General features: G+C 47.5%; 1 protein-coding gene across 9 annotated transcripts in view; it reads right to left on the reverse strand.

Annotated features, from left to right (window-relative positions):
- The window catches only part of LOC133342575 (forkhead box protein P1-like), a 397,236-nt gene that overhangs the window by 275,146 nt on the left and 98,056 nt on the right, over nucleotides 1-24,034 (reverse strand). The window contains exon 1 of one of the 9 annotated variants that reach the window (XM_061551765.1): nucleotides 18,107-18,405. The exons of 6 other annotated variants lie outside the window; for them this stretch is intronic. In XM_061551765.1, the coding sequence (XP_061407749.1) occupies nucleotides 18,107-18,405 (299 nt within the window). Of the gene's footprint in view, nucleotides 1-15,781; nucleotides 15,983-17,688; nucleotides 18,078-18,106; nucleotides 18,406-24,034 lie in introns of those variants that run through there. 2 more of the 9 variants (XM_061551774.1, XM_061551775.1) reach the window with 2 other exon arrangements.

Here is a 24,034-nt window from a genome sequence, read left to right on the forward strand (position 1 = left end):
CACCGGGCTTGTATTAGTCTTCACTTCATTGCAAATACCATAAAACCATCAAAAGCCAGAATTGGTGGTAAGCCAAAAGGTTACCTGAAATAAATGTTTTAGTTTTTTTTAATAAACCGAAAACTTTGACCGGAACATTTTCGCACCGTAATGAAGTTGCACGCGAAAAAGAGATGGCATGCATATGTGCAATACCATTTCTAAAGCCATTTACTTATCTGTTGTATGAAATTCGGTGAACCCGTTCCCTTGGAGGTCACATTCAAAGCTCTCCGCCTCTCAGCTTTTACATTTATCTTACAAATAAACAAAATACGTTTCCGAAGTCCATCAGAAAATATATTCAACCTTACAAACGCAATGTACGTGTGTATGTTGAACTTCTTTTGCACCGTATGGAGCCAACCGTGCTAATCGGATGTGCAGTGAACCGCAAGCAGTACACATCTTCTTCACGTCGATAAACAAACTAAACTATTTATAATTTACCAGGTAAGGCCTCCTAGGCGATGTAGCTCTTTTGCAGAAGCGACCTGGCCACGAATGATAGCCCAATGAAGTGGCTTGTCATGTGAACATTTATAGCAGACAAATATTCTAAATGCATGTTGACGCTAAATGTGGAGGGAAAAACCTGAGGACCCAGATAAAAATCCACGCGACCACGGGGAGAACGTGCAAACTCCAAATATACAGGCGTCAGGGTCGGGATCGAACCCATGGACCTCCTGCATACCAGGCGAGGTAGTTAATATCGTGGCGCCACTAGTGTGCGGCAACTGTGGTCATCACCCAGAACAGAATAACCACAGAACGTGGAACTGAGTGCCCCGATTCACAAACACGGAGGAGGAGGAGGAGGCATCGTCGTCATCACAGCGATGATTCACCACTCCGCTGCTCCTGACCCAATTACTCAGCTCGACCACCTCGGTGTAAAATTAAAGTTTGTTGATCTACACCAACGTTGGCCCGACGAAGAAGGGGAAGACATTGATGGGAAGTAACTGAGATTAAACTGTACAGCAGTGATTTATGAAATTGTGTTGCAACATTGTAAATATTAAATTGTAAATATTTAGTGATTGACTATTAAGTCCGCATGTGTAAATCAACTGTCTTAGGTTAAAATGACATGTAAATTGTAATTAAAATTAAGTGATTCAGAGTTATTTAATTACTCGCAGTACGCCGGGCATTCACCGTGACCGGGAAAGGCTCTCCCTCAAAACTATTCTGGCTGCTAAAAGATTCACAGGATTGCACTTTGCGATTTCCATTCACAACAATAGCCCTTATTTACCCAGGAAATCCTGCGTCCTACTTGGAATGGAGGGCTAATTGCTCAATGAGCGTTACTCCAGTGTACTGTGCAGAAAACCCTGGCGTACAGCCTCATTCACCGCCTTCTATCGCACCAATATGCGGCCAACGAGATGGGAGTCTCAAGCACGTGATGATCTCCGTGCGATCCACTAACCCTGTGCCTCTAAAGCGCCTCATTAACCGGCGCCGCATGTGGCACGTTTCACGAAAGAACTTGCGACCATGTGCAATCTGGCTCGGTGACAAGCGCACTTAGCACTCGACTATCACTGGGGCTATACCCAGTTAACCAAGCATGGGCGTTCAAACACCTACATCCTTCATTCAGTCGTGTCTCACAGTTGAATCCCATTGTGGTCGAGAATAAAATCCAGCTGTCTTGCGATTACACTTCGCCTTTGTGCCAGCAAGTTTACAAGTGGTCTCTATCCATTTGAAAGCGCGACAATTGCCACTCAAATGAAACCCAGGGACAGGGAAGCGAGTGTGGGTGGTTTTTTTTTCTAACGGCAACTTTCCATTAATTCAAGGTGTGCCTCGACTCCGAAACGAGGATACGCGATGGGCAGCACAAGTAGGTCGAGGAGCAGCCCCTGCAATGGCCTGCTCAGGCCGCTGCTGGTGGATAGGCCTCCCGCTGGAGGGAGCTCTCGGTCGCCCCTCTAGAGGGAAGAGCTCGGAATGTGAGCACGGACGCCGTTACCGTGCTGCGTTGTGAGATGCAATGGCGTGAACGGAGCTACGTGAAACTGAAATCGTCATCGTTATATTGGTGATTTGGAAGGGCCGGGAGTATCCACACTTTACCCAACCACAAGTGACCTGCTGATCGAACGTGGGTGGTGCCATGCTGGGTGGACAGAGGTGGGTGGTTTAGAATGTTGGCCGTTGTTTTATCATTTGCGATCTCTGAATTGTAAGTCCCAGCATCCATTTTTGGCTGGTGGCAACTTGAAGCAACATAAAGCAATGGGCTTGCGGCCTAGGATGCGATGGAGAAAAAGACACGGGCAGCCAAACATACGCACGCATGCGAGAACACCTATCAAGTACCAAACACTTCCCACGCAGTTGGGTTTCTATTTATTTATTTATATCAATAAACACGCCACTATATCTTACTAGCTAAGTCTCTGAACAAGTTTACTGAATATGCTTCAAGGCTTCTGGGAAACGGTAAGGAAATAGTGAGGCTTTTAGAATCTCTGCAGAATTTGTTTTTATATTTGAAGCCGGAGTCAGCATCCCACACTAAGCGTCCTGCAGGGCAAGGTGTACGATAGAATTCTTTGATCGACTGCTGTATATGTGGGGCTGGCAGTGAAAGAGATTTGAATGCCTGCTACTGGTACTTTCATTCTATGGGTTGTTTTTTTCTTCCTTCCAGGCCACTGCCTTGCAAAAGAGGAGGCTTCATAGTAAATGAGCAAGACACGATCATTACAGCCACAGCGACTACAGAGATAAGTGCTGTTAGTTGAGTCACCTATTAAGGCCGGCGAGGCAAACGATAATAAGAATCACTTTCATACAGCGCTTTTCATCAAGGATCTCAAAGCGCTGTAACAAGACACATCAGCAACAGACACTCGGCATGCAAATAATATTCAAAATACATTTTTAAAATAATTTACTAAATTAACTAAAAATGTAATAAGATGGGTGACGTGGAAAGCTACACTAAGCACGCCTGGCTGCCTTTGTCTCCCCGGCACCGATGTCGACCACGCCAAGGCAAAGTTGTTGTTAGTTTCACTCGTGAGCTTAGCAGCGGGTATAGCTCAGCTCCGGTGGTGGTCCCGAGCCAGTGATAGGAATTCCAAAGTGTTACAACGGTATCCATTCTATTCGTGGTACAGCCACTGTTAACCCCCACAAAGCAATTGACCTCAGGAGGGAACATGGGTTGCGTCTACTACCCAACAAGGATCTAAACTGGCAATCTTATGATCAATAATTTTACGCTGTAACATTTTGGAATTGCCAATATTAGGCTTAGCGAACACAATCATAATGTTTATGTGCATCATGGCCAGGATTCAAACCTGGTTCATTGGAGTTGTAGTGCAGTGCACAGACCACTGCAACATAGCTCACGCAATAATCTGCATTGTATACCTCCACACAAAGACAAATATCCCCCATATAGAATAAATATACTTTTGGGGCAAGAGCTGTTTGCAAGCACCTATGAAGGCCGGTACGGCACACGAAGGAGTGGCTGGCCAGCACCACACCTGGTCGCCTTTGTCTACCTATTACCGATGTTTACACACCGCACCAGGTACCCACCCATTGGAGGTTGAGGCTATCGGTTCAGATAATCGTCACTGGTATTGGTGGCCATGAGCAGGAATCAAACTCAGGTCGCCGGGTCTGTAGCGTAGAGCACGAACAGCTACACTTCACCGCATACACACACACACGTGCTCACAGCGTGCGTGCACTGCACATGTAAAACACAAACAATACCGGCGCTCTGTTGTAAAATAAAACAAAGATTACAAATGTGTTTAAATAAACATGCTAATACAACTTAACATTTTCATCTTTATTATATGGAACGAACCGTATAATGATGGGAAAACCTACGGGTGTGTTTCTTATATTGTAATTGTGACATCTGACTGCACACGCGCATCAATGCAGTCTTTATGCATCAAAGCCACTTTTTAGCGGGTGGCTTGCACTTTGCCGCACGATTTCCCCCGTCCCACCGTGCGGGCGTCACATTATAGAATGTTCGTTTCTCTTATTGCCGGGGATACAGAGGGCCCTGTGGAAAAGTGAGGGGGGGGGGGGGATATGTATAATAATAATAATAATAATGAATTAAAAAAAAATAATAATAATAATAAAAGAGAAGGAGAGAATTGCGCCCGTGACAAAGATAACAGGTTATTTTTCATTTCCTGAACCTTAGCGCCAGAGCAATTATGTGGAAAATGAAGACATTTCTACGAGACAATTTCACACCAGTGACAGGAAGGAAAAGGGCACTCATTTTGCTCCCCAGGGAGAGAGGGGGAGAGAGAGAGAGCGAGCGAATGGTGTGAGAATGATGAGAGAGAGTTAATAAAAATTAACTGTGAGACAAGACTGCTCGCCGCTGCCGGATGTGATAGAATGCCAAAAGACATCTGAGTATGTGGCGAAAGTTAGCAAAATGTGGCCAACAATCCAAAGCTTGCCCTCACTGTACCAATGTGAAAGTCTCATGCCCGAGACCCATCTATGTGTAAATAGACCAACTCGATGAGACAATTTTAGACCCTTTTGCAATTTAAAAGTGACTTATGGCTGTTTTTGTAACACATTGTTTATATTTCATCAGAATCGATTCAAGCAAACCTGACTCTGCTGATGAGACACTCTACGTCTAAACCAGTCCAGAGTTTGCTTTGTACCGATGGAATGTTGCAGAAATGATTCACTCCCAGAAGGCCGTAGGGCCGATGGGGTTGTGTAAATGTGTTTTAATTTTTCATACGTGGAGAGACAGATATGTGAAGTAAACGTATTTTCTTCTTATCTATTTTGTTATTTGAGGGTTAGGTCGCTTTTGAATTAAGTTAGAATTATATCACCGCACCACTTTTGTATAACTAATTCATATCATTGTGGCTATGTGGAAATGTCAGTTCAGTTTGTGCTGCTCCACTGATAATTTGCACCGCATTGTTGAGTTGATGTATGTTGTTCTGCATGCATTTCTGTAAAAACAAATTTAATCGGCGACTTTTATTTTCTTCCTGCCCCATCTCGCTTGGACAAGCTAATTATTCCAGTCGGTTCTTAGATTATAAGTACATACAAACTTTGCAAATAAAAGCTTCCGACTGTGAAGCACTTTTTTTCTCATTAATTCACGAAATTTTCTATCGTAGGAGGTAAGATAGCAAGGTACCTGCCGAAGGCATTGCGCAAGAAGGATTGCCACGGGCTTCGTGAGCACTATAATTTGAACGTATTTTCTCTGTGGCCACGAGAGTTTAGACCTACAAGGGCGGGAAGGCCCGATGGTCGAGACTCAGAATGGGAGTGGCAGCCGTGGAACGGAACCTGTCAGGGAGGACGTGCGTTCACTGTGGGAGACGGAGCGATGGAATCGTCTCGGGTGGATTGTTACACCACAGCATCGTGGGGGTGGCGGTGGAGGTCTCTGTCCAGCGTAGATGGGTCATTGGTGATGATGATGATAATAAAGCAGAAAGAATCAAAGGAATTCATATTCTTTGGGTCTTTTGGTAAAGTCACGTAAAAAAAAACTACGACGACACCGCTTGTGTTGCGATCGAAACGTCGTAGTTTTTTTGTTATTTACGTGACTTTACTGAAAGACCCAAAGAATATGAATTCCTGCAGTCACGAAAGCTTTAAGTCAAGAATCAAAGGAGAATTTACTCCGCAATCAAAGGCAGCACCCTCAAGAACAATTAGTATTGAGACTCAGTGAGGATTTACTGAGTAAACGAATACCATTATTATTATTCGACAATATGTTTTGGTATGAACTGCATTTCATGAAGCAATCTCGTGGCTTCTTATTTTGTCATCTTTTTCTCGTCCGTATTTTTTTCTTGCCACATTCGCAGCGATGCGTCAGCTGTGTCCCGCGACCTTTGCAAGTAAACACAAGTAATTTCATCCATTAAAGAAAAGCCTGCAACTTAATACAACACACTCGTGAGAACTGCGTAATTACTCCCCATTCCGCCCAAAAGCATTTTCAAGCCGACGCTTTTAAAGCATCAATGGTGCATATTTACAACCGAATTAACCGTTGTTTGTAATTGCGGGCGCGGTTACGCGGTCCGGCCGTAACATCAATATCAAAAGGAGCACCGCGGATCGTTGCCCATCGGAATAATTCCACACCGACGGTGAGCGGAGCGCGGAGGCATCGCTCGACACTCCTGACAGATGTTTTCGCTGAAAGGAAACGGACTTGCGAGTTTCGTGGCCGCACTCCTTCCCTGGCCTCCCGTTATTTCGCCGCCCCGTGCAAGCCTCGTCTGGAGCGCGTTGCATTGAGACGCCCGCAGTCATTGGATAAAGTGAAGTTGCTCATTATATTGGAACCTGATTTATGTTGCCAGAGCCCTCTCGCTAAGCTCGCATCACTGGGTCTTAATGAATTGGTAAATACGGGTGAAGATTTCGCTCCGGGAAAGCTCTTCTCTCTCTCTCTCTGTTTTTTTACAGCACAGTAGATTTATGCAGCCAATTAGGACACATCATGGAAAATGTGTTTATAGCAAAACCCCTTTTTTTTTCTCCACTGAAAATAACTTGCTTAACCAATTCGTCCAAAACACTCCCAAAACCCACGATTTCAAATTAAGCACCTTGCCACGAAAAAAATAAATCAAAAAGAGTGAACGTGAGATGCCATGCTGCTGGGAAATTCAGAGTAAGTTGTTAGACATTGCGGAATTTAAGGGGGGGGGGGGGGGGGACACGGCTGTAGGCAAACAAATATGCCGAACTACTTTGGTGCAATTATCCACCAGGATTTCAGTTAAAGGCAGCAGATAAGCAAGCAGAATGTCAGCGGTTTATGGGTTAAGCCCTCTCGAAGGCGGAAATGGCCAAAGGCTTAAGATTGTACAATGAAGGGTCACGCTCCTATTCCCTTTCTTGCTCATTACTTTTTCACATCAAACCATCTTTGCTGCAGACAACTGTGTAATGAACTGTAGAAATCGCTTTTTTTTCTCTCTCTCTCTGTGTCTATGGCCTTAATAATATAATATGCAAATTGGAGTCGGGCAGAGAATGCATACACCTGCTACTGAATGCCGCCTATAAAAAATGATGGCACAATAAAAATAATAATAGGACGAAGCAAAATGGTCATTTCGTTTTTTTTTACCTTTACCCTTGCACTTAACGCGCCGAAAACTTAAGTTTTTACACCGAGAAATCGTTATGCTGCATAACATCATCGTAGACAAATGGCGATCACAGCAATGTGACGCTCGGTTCCATCAACGTAAATAATTATTCTTAGTCTTTGTGTCAATCCACTGTTGGATGAAAGGCCGCTTCATACACGGGGTCGGTCATACGGGTTATTTGACCATACTTCTCCAATCTGGTAAGTGCGGGTCTGTGAACTGGGCAGGTGGGATGGTGGGGGGGTAAAGTTTGGGTATTATTTCCACTTCTTCTAAGGATGTCTGGCCGGCATGAAAGAGTAGGCCAAAATGCTGTCCATAAAAGCTCTTCTAGTGGAGACCCTTCTGCCAGCAGTGGCGTGAACCAAGCAGTTGCAGGGCTGCACCTTTACCTCGTATTTCTCACTTTTACTTTAGCATTGCAGCCATTGTTTCAACTTTCAACTGCTAGATCACATTTGATATTGAAGGCAATTCAACTGCCACGTCGTCGCACGTTGGCATGCAGTCCCGTCCTTGCGTGTGCCGCCAACCCCAACAGTTGATTTTTCACCGCGAGTGGAAACCATCCCCTGGCCTTTCATCCAAGTGCTTCCACCCTTCACCCGTCTCTAAACTGCTCCAGAAATGACAGCACACCTGCATGTTTGTCAAAGTTCAAATTGTGATGCAGTGGCATCATAGGATGTGGCAAGAATTATATTTGAGAAATAGCTAGTTACGGGTACGAATTTACAAACGTATATATAGGTGAAATAACACCAATGAAGCGCTCGCCAAGCCATGTTCGTTCATTGGAGGTGTTTGGCCATACTTCGCCATTCTTGATATATTATGTGTGGGTTGGTGAAGTTGGGTTGGTGAAGTTGGGGCGGGCAGGTGTGGCTCAGATTGTCCCTCGCCGCTGATGTTAGCCACGCGCCAGCACTGGACACAGGTCACCAGGGTCATAGGAGCGAGCTCCTCACTGAGCCACCGCCGCACCCCTCTCGAAAGAGTTGAGTGGTTATTTTATTTTATGTACATAAAAGTACACGTCCAGAAATTAACACCTGAGACTACGATGTTTTATTTAAAAAACTACATCGAGACGTATGCATGCATATAATTGAATATTTGTATCTGTGCAAGTTACTGCATACTAATGGTAATTTTTTTCTGTGTTTTCTTTATTTACTCCATGGTGGTGAAACAATTTTATCTTAATACAATTACCAAGAAGCACTTTATTGTAATGTAAATGTGTATTAAGCAGACTGGTTAGAATTAATATGATCAGCAACAGCCATTATCCGCTGCTGGATGAAGGCCTCCACAGCGCATCACTATCAGACTGAGTATAGAGGAACAACAGGCTTACTCTTGATCCTTTCCAAGATACCATTACAACAAGAGGAAAGTCAGACGACTCAAAAAGAATCGTCCAAATACATGACAGCGTCTGATGTAAAAATGTTTTTCTTTTTAACATCTTAGAATGGATAATCATTTGACCTGAATTACGGCATCCTGATGGACATTATATTTTACTGGCCTAATCAGCGCGATCAAGGTGGATGTACACGAAGTGTGAAATCACGAAAAGCAAGAGACAAGAGCAGTAATTAAAGCAACAGACAGGATTTTCACTGCAGCACGATCCTGCCGATCGCGATTGTGAGCGACGTATTATCACGTGGACATTTACGCGGCCAACAAATCGCTTCGAAATAAAAGACAACCTCAATAAAGCTCACGAAAAAATCTGAACAAAGTTTCAACTGCTTTTATTTCATTGATATTACCAGTAAAATATATGTATCACACGCACTTAAATTTGAACCGCTTGCAAGAAATGTGTGCGGTTTGTTATTTGCACATTTAAACACCGCATTATTACTTATGGTGCACAGCAGTGAATGATTGTATCAACACCATCAGCACCGTATTACTACTCAACAATTTTGTCACGTCACGTTTGCCATGCCATGTTTGGCTCAAATTGAATTTTCCGTGTGCCTAGCCTCATTTATGAGTAGCCACCCTACACGTTCAAAGACTATATGCCCCGTATAGCCTTAACAGAGAGTTGGGGCAAATGCTGTTAGCGAGTAGCACCTATGAAGGCCGGCCGGCATACTAGGGGGTGGGTGGCCAGCACCACGCCCGACCGCCTTTGTCTCCTCAGTGGTGATGTTTTTGCACACCATACTAGGTACTCATTTAAAGCCGAGTCGACCTAGGGGAGGCCCAGGACCGGTTCACGTAATTATATAATCACTGTTACTGTTGTTGGCCGTGAGTGGGAATCAAACTCGGGTCACTGCGCTAATCGCGACACCACCGCTCCCCACCCTACACGTCCACACACGCTCACTGTTGTAGAATCTATTTCCAAACTCCCCTTAATATCTCCGCTGCCTTATTCATGTCGGACACTTTAACTGCATTACGATGTCCAATTCAGCCCATAAATTCTCAATAGGGTTGTGATTGCTTCTTTGTAGTGCTCGTGAGAGGGTCCTCATTGAATTGGCTTCCTCCACTCCACTGCTGTCATATTTTGACAGAAGGAGACATCATCATCGCCACCATCACTATGACCGCCATCGTGCCGGGTGATCCCCATGACCAAGCGACGTTGGAGGTTGCTCCGGAAATACGAGAGGCTCGGTGAGTAAAAGCGAAAGCACCTGTTTTTAATCGTAATAAAAAAAACCTCAATGCATTCGTCAAAAGCACTGCCTTAAAACTAAAAGTATATAATGGGTGACGTTTCTGGTAGCCACCATTATTCATGGCACGTCACGGCACATCTTGTGCGATAAAGACAGGCCATTACCCGAAACGTTGTCTGTTACACGCCGCGTTATTGATGAACGTGTAGAGTTTGTTTGTCGCAGCATCAACAAAAAATGTGTTGTAATAGTAAGGCAATGGGCACATTGCTGGCTCACATTCTAAATGAAGCGCACCTACAAGTCGCAAGTCAACGCAAATGATCCTAGCAAGAGCGGTTATGGTTAACAGTCCACAACAAACAAGGCAGCATGGCAACACGTGATACCATAAGTAATAATCCGTTGTAACGACTTAACTAATCCTTCGATGTAATTATCTTTCATTGATTACTTTAAGGCGCTTCTCTTATTTACCGAGTCTCAAGATTCGTTTTCAAGGGGACTCTGTCTGGGACGTTTGCAGATTTATATGTTACCAGTTGTGCAATTAGTGGCATGAGATGGAGCGGTGACGTGAGATGGAGCGGTGACATGAGATGGAGCGGTGACGTGAGATGGAGCGGTGACGTGAGATGGAGCGGTGACGTGAGATGGAGCGGTGACGTGAGATGGAGCAGTGAGATAGAGTGGTGACATGAGATGGAGCAGTGAGATGGAGCGGTGACGTGAGATGGAGCGGTGACGTGAGATGGAGCGGTGACGTGAGATGGAGCGGTGACGTGAGATGGAGCGGTGACGTGAGATGGAGCGGTGACGTGAGATGGAGCGGTGACGTGAGATGGAGCGGTGACGTGAGATGGAGCGGTGACGTGAGATGGAGCGGTGACGTGAGATGGAGCGGTGACGTGAGATGGAGCGGTGACGTGAGATGGAGCGGTGACGTGAGATGGAGCGGTGACGTGAGATGGAGCGGTGATGTGAGATGGAGCGGTGACGTGAGATGGAGCAGTGACGTGAGATGGAGCGGTGATGTGAGATGGAGCAGTGACGTGAGATGGAGCGGTGACGTGAGATGGAGCAGTGACGTGAGATGGAGCGGTGATGTGAGATGGAGCGGTGACGTGAGATGGAGCGGTGACGTGAGATGGAGCAGTGAGATGGAGCGGTGACGTGAGATGGAGCAGTGAGATGGAGCGGTGACGTGAGATGGAGTGGTGACGTGAGATGGAGCGGTGACGTGAGATGGAGCGGTGATGTGAGATGGAGCGGTGACGTGAGATGGAGCAGTGAGATGGAGCGGTGACGTGAGATGGAGCGGTGACGTGAGATGGAGCGGTGACGTGAGATGGAGCGGTGACGTGAGATGGAGCAGTGATGGAGGATCGGTGACGTGAGATGGAGCGGTGACGTGAGATGGAGCGGTGACGTGAGATGGAGCGGTGATGTGAGATGGAGCGGTGACGTGAGATGGAGCAGTGAGATGGAGCGGTGACGTGAGATGGAGCGGTGACGTGAGATGGAGCGGTGACGTGAGATGGAGCGGTGACGTGAGATGGAGCAGTGAGATGGAGCGGCGGCGAGAGCAGGCGTGCAGACCCTTGAAGGATCTTCATGTCACCAGGTCGCAGGAGATGGCAGCAGTCTTTAGGAGGCCTTCATCCAGCAGTGGAGTGACCACGACTGATGATAACGCTGATACAATGGCAAACGTTTTTAACGACGGTACTAAGTATTGAGAAATCACTGCATTTGGTATCATCGTGTGTTATGGGTCCCATGTTAAATTGGCAGTATGAATAATTGTGTGATTTGTATATTCCTATTAGGATTGCGATGACCGTGACCGATTTTGTTCAAATAAACTGCGCTCAAATTCTTCTCGTCGCGCTCACCCCATATCTCGCAAGCAAAATGGACGTTACCTAAACGACCTGTCACCTGATTATAAACAAACGTTGCACATAAATCAATTGATGCCATTATCATTATTATTATTACACACTACTAAACACTACACGATTGCAAATCTCTACGGCTACCACAAAATGTAACAAACCGGCTGCGTAGGCTTTTGTTTTATTTTGCGTTGGTGCCGTTTACCTCGGCACGGCGTAATTTTATTCGTATGAATAAAAAAAAGGATCTAAAGATTTTAAAACACCAAACAGAAACCTTTTGCAAGGAATCATGTCTGCATTAACCACATACTTGTGGTGAACATGCAAACAAAAGACATGCTCTGATAGCATATGCATTGTCTTTGAAACTGATTGGTCCACACCAGAGACAGCTTTCTTTAGAGCCTAGTCTCAAACAGTGTTAGACCAGAGGACGCCAAAGGGCGAACAGCGCAAAGACAATACCACTATCAGGACATTGAGAGCTCGGGGTGAGCAGCTAATTTATGCGACCTCCCTTGCCAGTATCGAAATATAATTGTATTCGCTTCCCGAATAAATCTCCCGGCACGTGGGGAAGAAACGTCGGACTTCATCACGCCGGAAAACATCGCACGGCGCCAACCGGGGAAGCACATCAGAGAGAGAGAGCGAGAGAGCCGATACACGACCCGGTCGTTCAGAAAACGTCCCCCCCCCCCCCCCGCCCAAATAACCCGCGGCCCAAAAAATCCCAACCGAACGCGTCGCTCCAGCCGCCAAATCAACGGGGCTCCGACGACGCGAGACGCTGCCTCCCCCGGCGTTGCGGCGCTTGTGAAGCAAGCAGAGTCAAAGCGGTCGGCAACACGTGCCGCCGATCAATTATGGATGTTCCGCTGGGCAGGTGCGCAACCAACCTGCGGGACCCTCCGCGCGAGCGCACGCACGCGCTGTTCATCTCCCGCGTGACTCGGCGCACTCGAGACGGCGGTTAGCGACGCTCTGGCGTCCGTCCTGGAAGCGTTGGGTATGCCGCTGCCGCTGCCGCCGCCTGTACTACTATTTTATTTCGCTAGGTAAGGCCCACTGAGCTGTGTAGCTATATATTTCGGAAGCGACCTGGCCACGAAAGATAGCTCAACGGAGTGGCTTATCGCGTGGAAATTTGTAGCAGCCAAATACTATAAAGGCACGTTGATCACAAAATGTGGAGGGAAAAAGTGGAGGACCTTGAAGAAAAATCCACGCAACCACAGGGAGAAAGACACTCAAACTTCAAATATACAGCAGGCGTGAAGGTCGGGATCAAACCACGACCTCCTGTATACCAGGCGAGGTAGTTAACATCTCGATACCACGCAGGCAGTGGATGGGGGCAAAGCTTGCGGCACGCTCGCTCGCTGGTGGCAGACGAACGACGGTGCAGTGCGCATAGAGGAGTTAAACGAGTATGGATAAACCGTCGGGTGAGCGCGATGGCTTTGATGATTCCCTGCTTCACAAACGAAGGCAAAGCCCGAGCAGCTGTGGACATTCTATTCCCTGTTGTCTCTTGAAGAGGCGCTGAACATTTTCCTGCACGTCATGCTCCATCATTGTGGAAGGAAAGTCAGAAAGTTTTGAGGTGTGAGATAATTAGCCGAGGCCATGCATTCATATTCAGGCTGAACGTCATGATATATTACGCCGGCAGTGTTTGCGTGCAGCTGCACATCTTAAACGATTCTCTCTGCACCAAATGCTTTCAATTAACCACAAGAACGTCACGAATTACGCGAGTGTGTATAATAGAACCCGAGTAAAATGGCAATAAGACAAAAAAACATCCTGATCATCTTTGTTCTCGTTGCATCAGCTTTAACCTGGCGTTCATTAATAGTGATTGGCTCAACAGCCCTTTTTACGTAGAACACACAAACGCACGTAACACAAGCGCATAATGAATGAACGCGCAGCGAGCCCTCGTGCACGTACCGGTTCCGGCGCACAGATGGACGTTCAAGCGCACCGCTTTCTGACAAACACAAAAGGCTTAAAAAAAACGGACTCCCGCCACCAAAATTAAAAGCCAATTTAACGTATTAAATGATTAACACTGACTTACAGAAGCCACCGTAATTGAAGAGCAGTATACAAATAACATTATTTAACTCACCGCACTGGGTCTCAGTGCGGTAATAACGTCATTAAGAATATTACCGCTTATAATTACCGCGCAGTCGTTCTGCATTTTAATATAAATTGCTAATGAACACTTTTAATTGACTTGTATTTCCTGGTGGCAATAAAGATCTAAATTAATGTTCATTATTTTCAAGAGCCGTTCGCGTCCGGCTGGGCCCTGAGCACAGACGCGAGAGGCTGCGCCAACCACCACCATCCGTGGGATTTCACCAACACCCCGGACGAGTTGGTCCACTGCATTTCATTTCCTTGCAATAAAAAAAGCTGTTTCGCAATGAGCTCCGCGGTGAGGATGTAAATTATCAATTCCTCCCCCCCCCCCCCACACGTACACACTTTCAGGAGCCGGGGATGTTGGAGATGCATTTGCCTACACTTGCTAATGATGTCCCATCAAGTGCCAGGAGTATTAATTATAGAGCGGCTGAATTGTTCCCCTTACGAGAAATCCCAAGGAAAGGTGGGGGATCTGGGCTGAAAACCTGCCCTAATAATGAGCTTAGCTTCACATTATTTCCTCTCCGCTTGCCACGGATTACGCTTATCTTCGAGTTTTTTTTTTTTCAAACGCGCTCGCAAATAACTCAGTTATGCTGCCCCCCTCCCGATGGAAGAAAAACAAATGCCGTTGTGATGCGTGGCCCCATTGTAACAGTGATATTCGGTGCGCTGGTTTGTTTGGCTGCACGCGGAAGTAAATCCGGTTAGAATCCAATTGTTCTGTTTTATGAACAGTGGTGCGGGAATTCATAAACACCCAATGTTTAGCTTTTATTTTCCTCTAACAACGAAGGTGCAAGTCTTTATTTAATAACAGATGTTATTAAATAAAGATGTTATTAAAGCATATAAATACTGGATTTTGGCACCGCAATGCACGTATTTAAGAGCTTACATTATTTAATGTCACAATACAAAAATATACACGTGTTGTGCATTAGCTCTGCGTTCACATCGGTTTAAACAATTACCCGTAAAGGAATTTCTTTTGCTGCGATATAAAATATTAAGGGACCGCATTTAAGTGAATATGCAAAAGTTTAACCCATATACCTGTAAAAAGAGTATTAAGTGCTAACCAGACTGTTATAAAAGACATAAAACTCGTGCAGATGTTTCTTTAAATTGTAAACATACGTAGATATTTTTTTTACCATTCACTTGTACATGAACACATTTATAAATATATACGCACAGGATATAATATAAATGTTGATTTATATTGCAAATTTACACATAAATTCGTTGTACATATACACATATGAAGACACATTTGCCAATAGTTGTACCCGTTTTAACTGACATCACACGCACTCGGCACTCAAACACGTACGTATGCGCACTTATACACCTTCACACACTTTGCACGCATGCAACTAATACACAGCACTCGTACGTGCTTAAATAAGTTAACACTTACGCACAAAAACACACTGTTTACACTACGCACATTTACGCAAACCGCATTAACTCACAAACTCCGCGCTCTAAACGTATACATTTGCATACACACGCCTCGACGTGTACGTATATAGTACAACATTAAGGACCGCCAATTTGTATTTTAAAAACAAATTCTAAACGATGTCGAGACAGCGAATAGAACAACAAGCAAAGAGTGCAGCCTGCCCCCCTCCCGTCCCGCACCTGCGTGCACCTGCATCGTGTAACCCGGGGGGGGGGGGGGTCGGTGCAAGTCGCACGCCGGGACACGACCTGCACGCGAAGACGCGCCGCCGCTCACTCGGCAGGAGTTCAGCGCGCGCACGCGAAGTCTCCAAATCGACCGAGGGCGGTGGCGGGCGAGTGGAAGTTGGCACCTTGTAATTACCTGGGTGACGTGTCAGACCATGCTTAGCAGGGAGGGCAGAGCCGTTAGTGGCCGGGCAGGCGGGCAGGCGGGCGGGCAGGCGGGCAGGCGGGAGGCTGTCAGCAAGGGCTCAGGGTTCCACGCAAAGTGAGCGGCGGTAGCAGCCGCGGTAACGGCAGCAGAAGCGGCGGTCGAGACAGCAGGAATCCCTGCAGATGCTCGCCTCGTACACCACCACCCCCCACCGCCACCGCCTCCTCCTCTATTCGGACTTGCGGCATCTACCCACTCCCGCCCTCGTTCGCTCAAGCCACGCCAAGCCGAGACCTCTGCCGGGCCACTAAATCAGCCGGTCCCATTAACAAAGCCGCCGCCCCCACCCCCATTCGCAACAATTAGTCCATCACTTCCAGTTGTCCTCGGCCTTGTTACGGCAGCGGCGAGCCCCCTTTTTTTGGTTATCACCGCACGTGGACTCTGGCGGGCCGCGTGGCGCGGGCAAGGGGCTATCCCCCCACCGTGGACGGAGTTTGGGGGGGGGGGCGAAACGGGGAAGGCGATGGGGGGGGGGGAGTCGGGGGAAGGCGATGGGACGGGGGGGGGGGTACGGTGCGCGAGAATCTGTGGGCCTGCTCAAGAACGAGAGGGCGCTCAGCACAGATTTATCGCTCGTACGTTTACGGCGCCGCTGCGCGTACGGAGAGCTGGCACAAAAAGAGAGAGGCCTCCATCGACAAAGCTCCGTATTGATTTGAGCTAAATGCGAGTCATAAGCAATGGCTTGAATGCACTTCATCTGACATGCACGGATATACATAGAGTACAGTTTGTGTCCGGTCTGCAGACTCTGCGTTATATGCGTATGCTCTGCGATTCATAATTGGCTCCAACAATGCCAAACTGATGGATGTGAATTTTCCGCCGAACATTTTTTTATTCGCATTAATAACGGCGCCATGAAACATTTATATCACAAATTAAACACCGCGCACGATTGCGGTGCGATACGTTAAAATCGTATTGGCTTAAAGTTTAACATTTATAACAGACCATACATATATGAAATATTTTTGGATCCTTTATTATCGTTATAATTGTATCAAAATTGTGTTTGCTGACAAAAACGCTTGATACAATAAATAATTTATAATTTAAATTGTTGCTTTATCATCCATGTATAAATGACACATTTCTTTGTTACGTGTTAAACACAAATACATTTGAACGTTGCTATATATATCAATTGATAAAATTACCTAATTGTGAACAATTAAATTAACACATTTAATTATCAACGCACGTGAAAACAAACGTCGCTTAGTCAAACATCCCTGACACACGGCCACCCAGCAGCAAATAATGTTTACATCGAATACGGACGTTCCAATATTTTAAACTAAAGATTTTGAGTAATAAAAAAAACTTTAACACATTCATCTAGAACATGAAAACACCAGAGCATTGAGATACATGTTTAAATCTAACAAACGAATGATTATTGTTGCAGCAGTATCGTCACAAACTCCGATAAGGCAACAACGCCTGCAATATTTATGCCCCAATTCAATCCTTCCGACTGGGAGATCCAACCCCCACCCATCCCCATCCACCCTTTCCTCTAAGGCCAGCCAAGGATCCCCTCTGACCCCTAACAGGGCAACACAAAGGGGATCCCGAATGAACTTTTGAGAAGAGAAAAAAAATCGCTCAATCAATCAGTGGGCAGCGAGAGAGCCCTGCACAGCCCCCCCGCACGTGCTCACGAGGGAGAGGAGAGAGAGAGGAGAGAGAGAGCGGCGGGCACGGGGATTGACCGGCGAGTTTCACGGGGAAAGCGGCGATCACAGCGGCAGCAGCGGACAGAACAAACCGGCAAAACCCCCGCGGATCTGGGATGTGACTGCAAGGCCCCCCCACCACCTCCTTACCTTTGTTGCCACTGCGTCTCGGACGAGTGGTGGGGGGGGGGGGGACGAAAAAAAACCGGAGGCAACAGAATAACCGAGGCGTCCGTCGTCTGCAAGAGCGCTCGACTCGTCAGAAGTTTTTTGTTGTTGTTGATGTTGTTGTTGTTGCTTTAGTTTTGTCTCTCTGTCTCTCTTCTCCCACAGGGCTTCGTTCGACCCGAAAGCAACGGGGGGGGGGGGGGGGGGAGCGTGTGGGAGGCACCGTCCGACTCTTCACGACTCTGCTCGCCGCCGTCGCAGCCGTCACCGCCTCCGAGTCGCAGCGGCGGACGCGCGCTGCGCGCTCACGACGCCGCAGATGCCGCCTGTTTACCGGCGTGTTTACCCGTCTGTTTACCCGTCTGTTTACCCGTCTGTTTACCCTCGCGCCAAGTCGCACCTTTGGCCGGTCTCATCCGAAGCCCCGCGGCTGCGGCGGCGGCATTTTCCCTTCCTTCCTCCCTCCTCCCCCCGCCGCCACACACACCGTGGCACCCTAATTACCGCTAAAACAAATCGGAGAGGGGAGTTTTGTGCGAGGGCCTCGCGGGTGGGGGAGGAGAGAGCGCGGAGTGCGGGGGGAGGACGAACGCAGCGCGGCGAGATGATTCTTGAGCCGAGGGGGTGGTGGTGGGGATGCGGTTGGAAATGTGCTGCGGAGACCTCTCCCTGATTGTTTAGTCGTCTGCAGGCAATCATACACACAATCAATGTTTAATCACTGTCGAGGGGCGTGCGGGAGAGGGGAGGGGGGGGCATGTCTCTGGCTCGAGACGTGAGAGGTGACTAAGGTCTGGGGAGTTGTCGCGCGCCGTAAAGTCTCGAGCAGAGGCGCACTCGAAAGGAGAGAGAGCGAGGAGGGGACGACAACCCCAGAAAGGACAGAGGAGCAACAACTCTACCTCCTACAGCACGCATCCTCCTCTCTTCACTCTCTCTGCGCTGTTGCTGCTATTGAGTGAAAGTTACCACGAAGAGGAGAGCGATCGCTGTGCCCGTGCGACTTTGCGCGTCGCGCACGGAGCCAACGCTGTTCTCTTCATCCGTCGCGGTGCCACGTGCGCGCGTACGACGCGTGCAAGCAGTAGGGCTGAACGATTTGGGGGAAACGTATCTAATTGCGATTTTTCTGACAGATATTGCGATTGCGACTTGAGATAATTTTTTTTAAGTCAAGCATCAGTTCAACATTCACTGCGTAATAGATTTAAAACATGATGGAGCATTACCACATGATACCATCAAAATATGAACTGCTCTGTATATTCTAATGCAAGGATGAGAACTTAAAATATATGAATTGCTTCCATAATGTATTTATTAAAATGTGTAATTGAAATAGGACAATCAGAATATAACAATTGTTAAGTAAAATTAATAAAGTTATGAAGATAAAAAATGAAACAATTCCAATAAGAAAGTAACATGACTTTTCAAATCGCAAAAAATCGAAGCCTTTGCGATTTGCTAATCGCATTGTTTCAATTTTCGATTTAAAATCGATCAATTGTTCAGCCATAGCAAGGACCGAGGTGCAGAGAGAGAGAGAGAGGACACGACGTCGAACGTCGTTGTATGTGTGTGTGCCGTTGTGTGCCGGAAACACAACGCTTTGCCTTGGTAAAAAAGAAAACATTATCGCGTCACCGAATGTTTGCGACGACGTTCGGCCGACGTTCGGCGCCACAAGGTGCTCGTGTGCGAGTGATACCGCGTGCTCCAATGGGGCTCTCACGCGGCGTTTCAACAAACGGCATTGATGGATTCATCAGTGTCGTGGATTAAATCGCGTGACTATATAAATGTGTCGTTAAACCCACCACCACCCGACACAGCCAATTAGTAACGGGTTGTCACGTAAACAAAATGTTGCAATTCGTTATTAGTTCAGCACACCGGTGTGTTGGGGAGTAAACCCACAAAATATAGAATTCGAGTGCGACGTTTCGCCAGTAATTACAATGCGCATCATGGACTTTGTGCATTTGATTTTTTTTATCATAATGCCTTCAGCAATGATACAGTGTGCACATTACATACGTTTAATTCTAAAGCATCTGTACGAGCAGCCAATACCGATACTGTATGTAGAATGTCTCAGTAACCTACTGATTATTCCATTTAATGGACCTATAAAACAAGTGGCAACGATATTTTCTGATGATTTTTAGCTAAACAACCCGCAATTTGTACACGGCATTTGCACAATGGGAAAACGCCATTGTGCAGTAACGTGGCTGTTATACATTGATCGGTAACCAATGTTATAATTAACAACCATAATAGCGGTGTTTGGGTTCGAGACTGAGTGTAGAATCAAGTCGGTGTGTGTGTGTATGTTTAATCCAGGTAATGCTCCTGCGCCATTCATTCCACGCAAAACCGCGCAAGTGTCGCTTAATGAAAATAAAACGCGCACATACGTAAGATAAAGACAAAGATCCCCCGTGTAGCCTGCACGGACTGTTGGGGCAAGTGCTGTTAGCGAGCACCTATGAAGACCGGCATGGGGTGGGTGGACAACACCACGCCCGACCGCCTTTGTCTCCCGAGTGGCGATGATTAATTACAAACCGCACCAGGTACTCATTTGAGGCTGAGTCGACCTCCGGGAGGCCAAGGAGCAATTCAAATAATAATAATAATAATCGCTTTTACTGGTGTTGGCCGTGAACGGGAATCGAACCCGGTGGCCGAGTTCGTAGCGCAGCGCGCTATCCTCTACATTGACACACACACACTGCTCACACAAAGCTCAATGCTAAACGTCTTAAGACAAAGACGTACCGCCGCCGGTGCTCTTGTCAACTCGACACAAACTGCTGCGGTAAACATCGCCCATTGTGCGTTGGATCGGCATTCCGCCGGCTGCAAATTCTTCCCTTCCGTCCGTACGGGTCTACGAAGATCGGCGCGATTAGAGAAGCCGTCCCAAAACGATGTTAGCCAAGCAAGTTGCTTCGCCTGAGAAGTTGGTCAATCGCAAACACACCCACCCACTCACCGCCCCCATATCTATATTTATATAGGCAGGGGGGGGGGCTGAGCAAAGTTGTACGGTCCACGGTTTTGGTAGCCGCAATCGCACACAGGACACAGATTCATAAATCAGAGAGAGAGACAATAAAAGTGGTGACTCCCCGGGCTGCGAGTGGGAATGGCTCACTCACACGTTACCCCGGCCAGAACGGGCGGAGGGAGGGTGTAGGGTGGGGGGCAGCGAGGGGGGGAATTGAAACGTTAACAAGTTCAAAGCCAAGTCTGGGCAGCGCACCAGGGGCTAATTTGATCGGGCAGTAAATTAATAACTCGGCTTGTAAAGACACAAGTGGCAATAAAGCAGCATTACCGGCTCCACGTGACGTTCTTCGACTACGCGTTATAAGCACCCGAATAAACATTATAGCAGGCTCAAAGAAAACAAACCCCAGTTGAATATATGTAATACCAGATTGCTCTAAATGCTAATGTGCTTTTTTTTATGGCCGCAGTGTTAAAGTGGATCGCACACGACTTAACCGATGAGTTAATTGTAATGATTTCTACAACATAAAAACAGCATTACGTGTTTGAGCTGTGCAGTACGCAGATGTAATGTTACGAAGGATAGACTGCTCCCCGTCATAAGAATGTGGAGTTCCCACCGTTGGCTCAGGATGAGCATGAATGATGCCCTCTCGTCATCTGAGGAGAGAGAAACTTGACACACCTCACGTGCAGTAAAAAGCGCCGCTAATTGCTTTACATGGCACCAACATATCAGATCAACTTTGATTCCATATTTAATTTGAATTAGTGCACTACACACATACTCCCTTTTTAACGCTTTGCAACTCAGGTTTAAACCATTAATCGCTTAACTATTTCTGTCCGTAATAGAGAGCATTAAACGCGATCCAATTTGCAAGAGCGTTGGCTACGCAACCTACGATCTAAACGCTCGGATGTGAACAAAACTTTGTTACGAAGTTGGGTTGCTATTATAGATTTACGTGAGAGAAATACGCCTCCTTTAGCCGAATAGTCGCCCGAGCCTTCCCTGACAGAGCCGCTATCTGGTCTTCGTTGTCTTCACGCGGCCTACACATTGTAACACTTCCTACGCACCTGGAGAGAGAGAGATAGAGAGTGAGAGCTTGCTACCGCTATGATCAATTACCTTGGCGAACAAGCGCGCGTTGAACAGCGTTAGAATAAAAGTACATGTGTGTGCATGATTTTTCTTCCTCGCTTCTACCAAGCGCTCCCTCCGATGACAAGCGCACGTTAGACAGCATTAGATGTTAACTCCCTCGCCTGGTATACAGGAGGTCGTATGTTCGATCCAGAACCTGGCTATGCCTGTATATATTTGAAGTTTGCAAACATGGTCGTGTGGACTTTTCTCCGGATCCTCCGGCCTTTTCCCTCCACAATTATTAACATGCGTCTACAATATTTGCCAGCTATAAATGTTCACGTGACAAGCCAGGTCGCTTCTGAAAAAAACATCTATCAAGCCCAGCGGACCTTACCTGGTCAAATAAAACAGTTAAGTTCAATTTTTTTGATCCATGCGTGTGGGTGCTTTTTCTTCCTCGTTTTCTCACCCTCGCGCTCGCATCCGACTCGCGCAACCCCCACGTCGCAAGGCAACGCCCTGGGGGTCTCACGCAGCGACTGGGCGCGCAAGGGGACGCGGGCGGAGCGAGGAGGACGAGGAGGAGAGAGCCACACGCACGCGTGATGGCACTGCCGCCCCCCGCCACGGCTAGCGAGAGTCGTCTCAGCGTGCCACAACGCAAAGGCACAAACACAAGCGGACCCAAGTCTGGGGTGGTGTATACACCCCCCCCCCCCACTCGCTTTGCGCGCCCACCATCAGGTTAGGGGTTGTCACTTTCCCAGGAAAATTAAGCGGATTTTTTCTCTTTTTTTTCTGACCAAACTCAGCTCCAAGTCTAAACAGACCATTAGTCATGCTGCTTGCATGTCAAAGGGGTGGGGGGGATCCATAACTGAAGTATTTGTAGCCATAACAGTGTGCTTATTTGTTGTGAGATGTACCATGTCATGATGTGTTTATGTTGTCAGTGGCTGTCCCGTGGAGGTTTTCAAAGGTAGGGGGGGGGAACAACACGCAGAGCTCGCCAGAGAGCACTCAATTTAAAAGTGCCCTTCGCATTGTAAATCTCTGTAAACACATCTCAGCTTTTCGCATTCAAATTTATCTCCCGAAGCCCCCTCTTTGTCGTTCCCCGCGAGAGCCTCGCTCCCCGGGGCTCGCGACTCTGTGGGAGGGACCCCGTCTCTCCCTCCCCCTGTAGGAGGAGAGGCGACGCGGGACTAACGCACAAAGACAAAGGTCCCCCGTATAGCCTCACCGGACTGTCGCGGGACAAGTGTTGTTAGTGGGTAGCACCGATGAAGGCCGGCACGACACCACGAGGGGGTGGGTGACCAGCACCACGCCCGTCCGCCTTAGTCTCCCTAGTGGCGATGTTTACACACCGCAGCGGGTACTGATTTTGAGGCTGAGTCGACCTAGGGGAGGCCCACGACCGGTTGAGATAATCGTCACTGGTGTTGGTCGTGAGCGGGAATCGAACTCGGGTCGCCGGGTTCGGAGCGTAGCGCTAACCACGACACTACCGCTCCCCACATTCACGTGCCGACACATACACAACATAGACAAAGACCTCACCCCCCTCTTCCCCCTATAGCCTCAATAGACTGTTGGGGCAAGTGCAAGTGCTGTTCGCGAGCACCTGTAAAGGCCTATACACGTGGTGGCGAGGAGATGTTCCATCTCCCTTGTGTCGTACACGGGAGGGGTGTCGTGGGTTTGATCCCGGACCCGGGCGGTGCCTGTTGTATAGTTGTTGTTGTAGAGTCCGTGTGTGTGTCTCTCTCTCACCGTGGTGGCATGGATTTTTCTCTGGGGGTTCCTTCGCTTTTGCCCTCCTCTAGATTTAGAAACATGCGTTGAGATTATTTGGCTGCTACTATAAATCCCCACGTGTATTGATGACATCAGCCACTTTGGTGCGCTATCATGCGTGGCCAGGTCGCCTCTGCAAAAGAGCTCAAGGCTCAGCAGACTTTGCCTAGTAGAATACAATCGTTGAGTTTAACGCGGTGCCTTTGTCTCCCCAGTGCTGATGTTTACACACTGGTACGCATTTGAGGCTGAGTCAACCTAGGCTAGGCCTAGGACCGCTTCAGATACTCGTCACTGGTGTTGGTCGTGAGCGGGAATCGAACTCGGTTCGCCGGGTTCGGAGCGCAGTGCGATAACCGCTGTGGCATCCACTCCCCACACAAAGACAAAGACACACACACACGTGCA

Source organism: Lethenteron reissneri, chromosome 15 (genome assembly GCF_015708825.2).
Source record: "Lethenteron reissneri isolate LAM-NWPU_2019-01 chromosome 15, ASM1570882v1, whole genome shotgun sequence".
NCBI classification, from domain to species: domain Eukaryota; kingdom Metazoa; phylum Chordata; class Hyperoartia; order Petromyzontiformes; family Petromyzontidae; genus Lethenteron; species Lethenteron reissneri.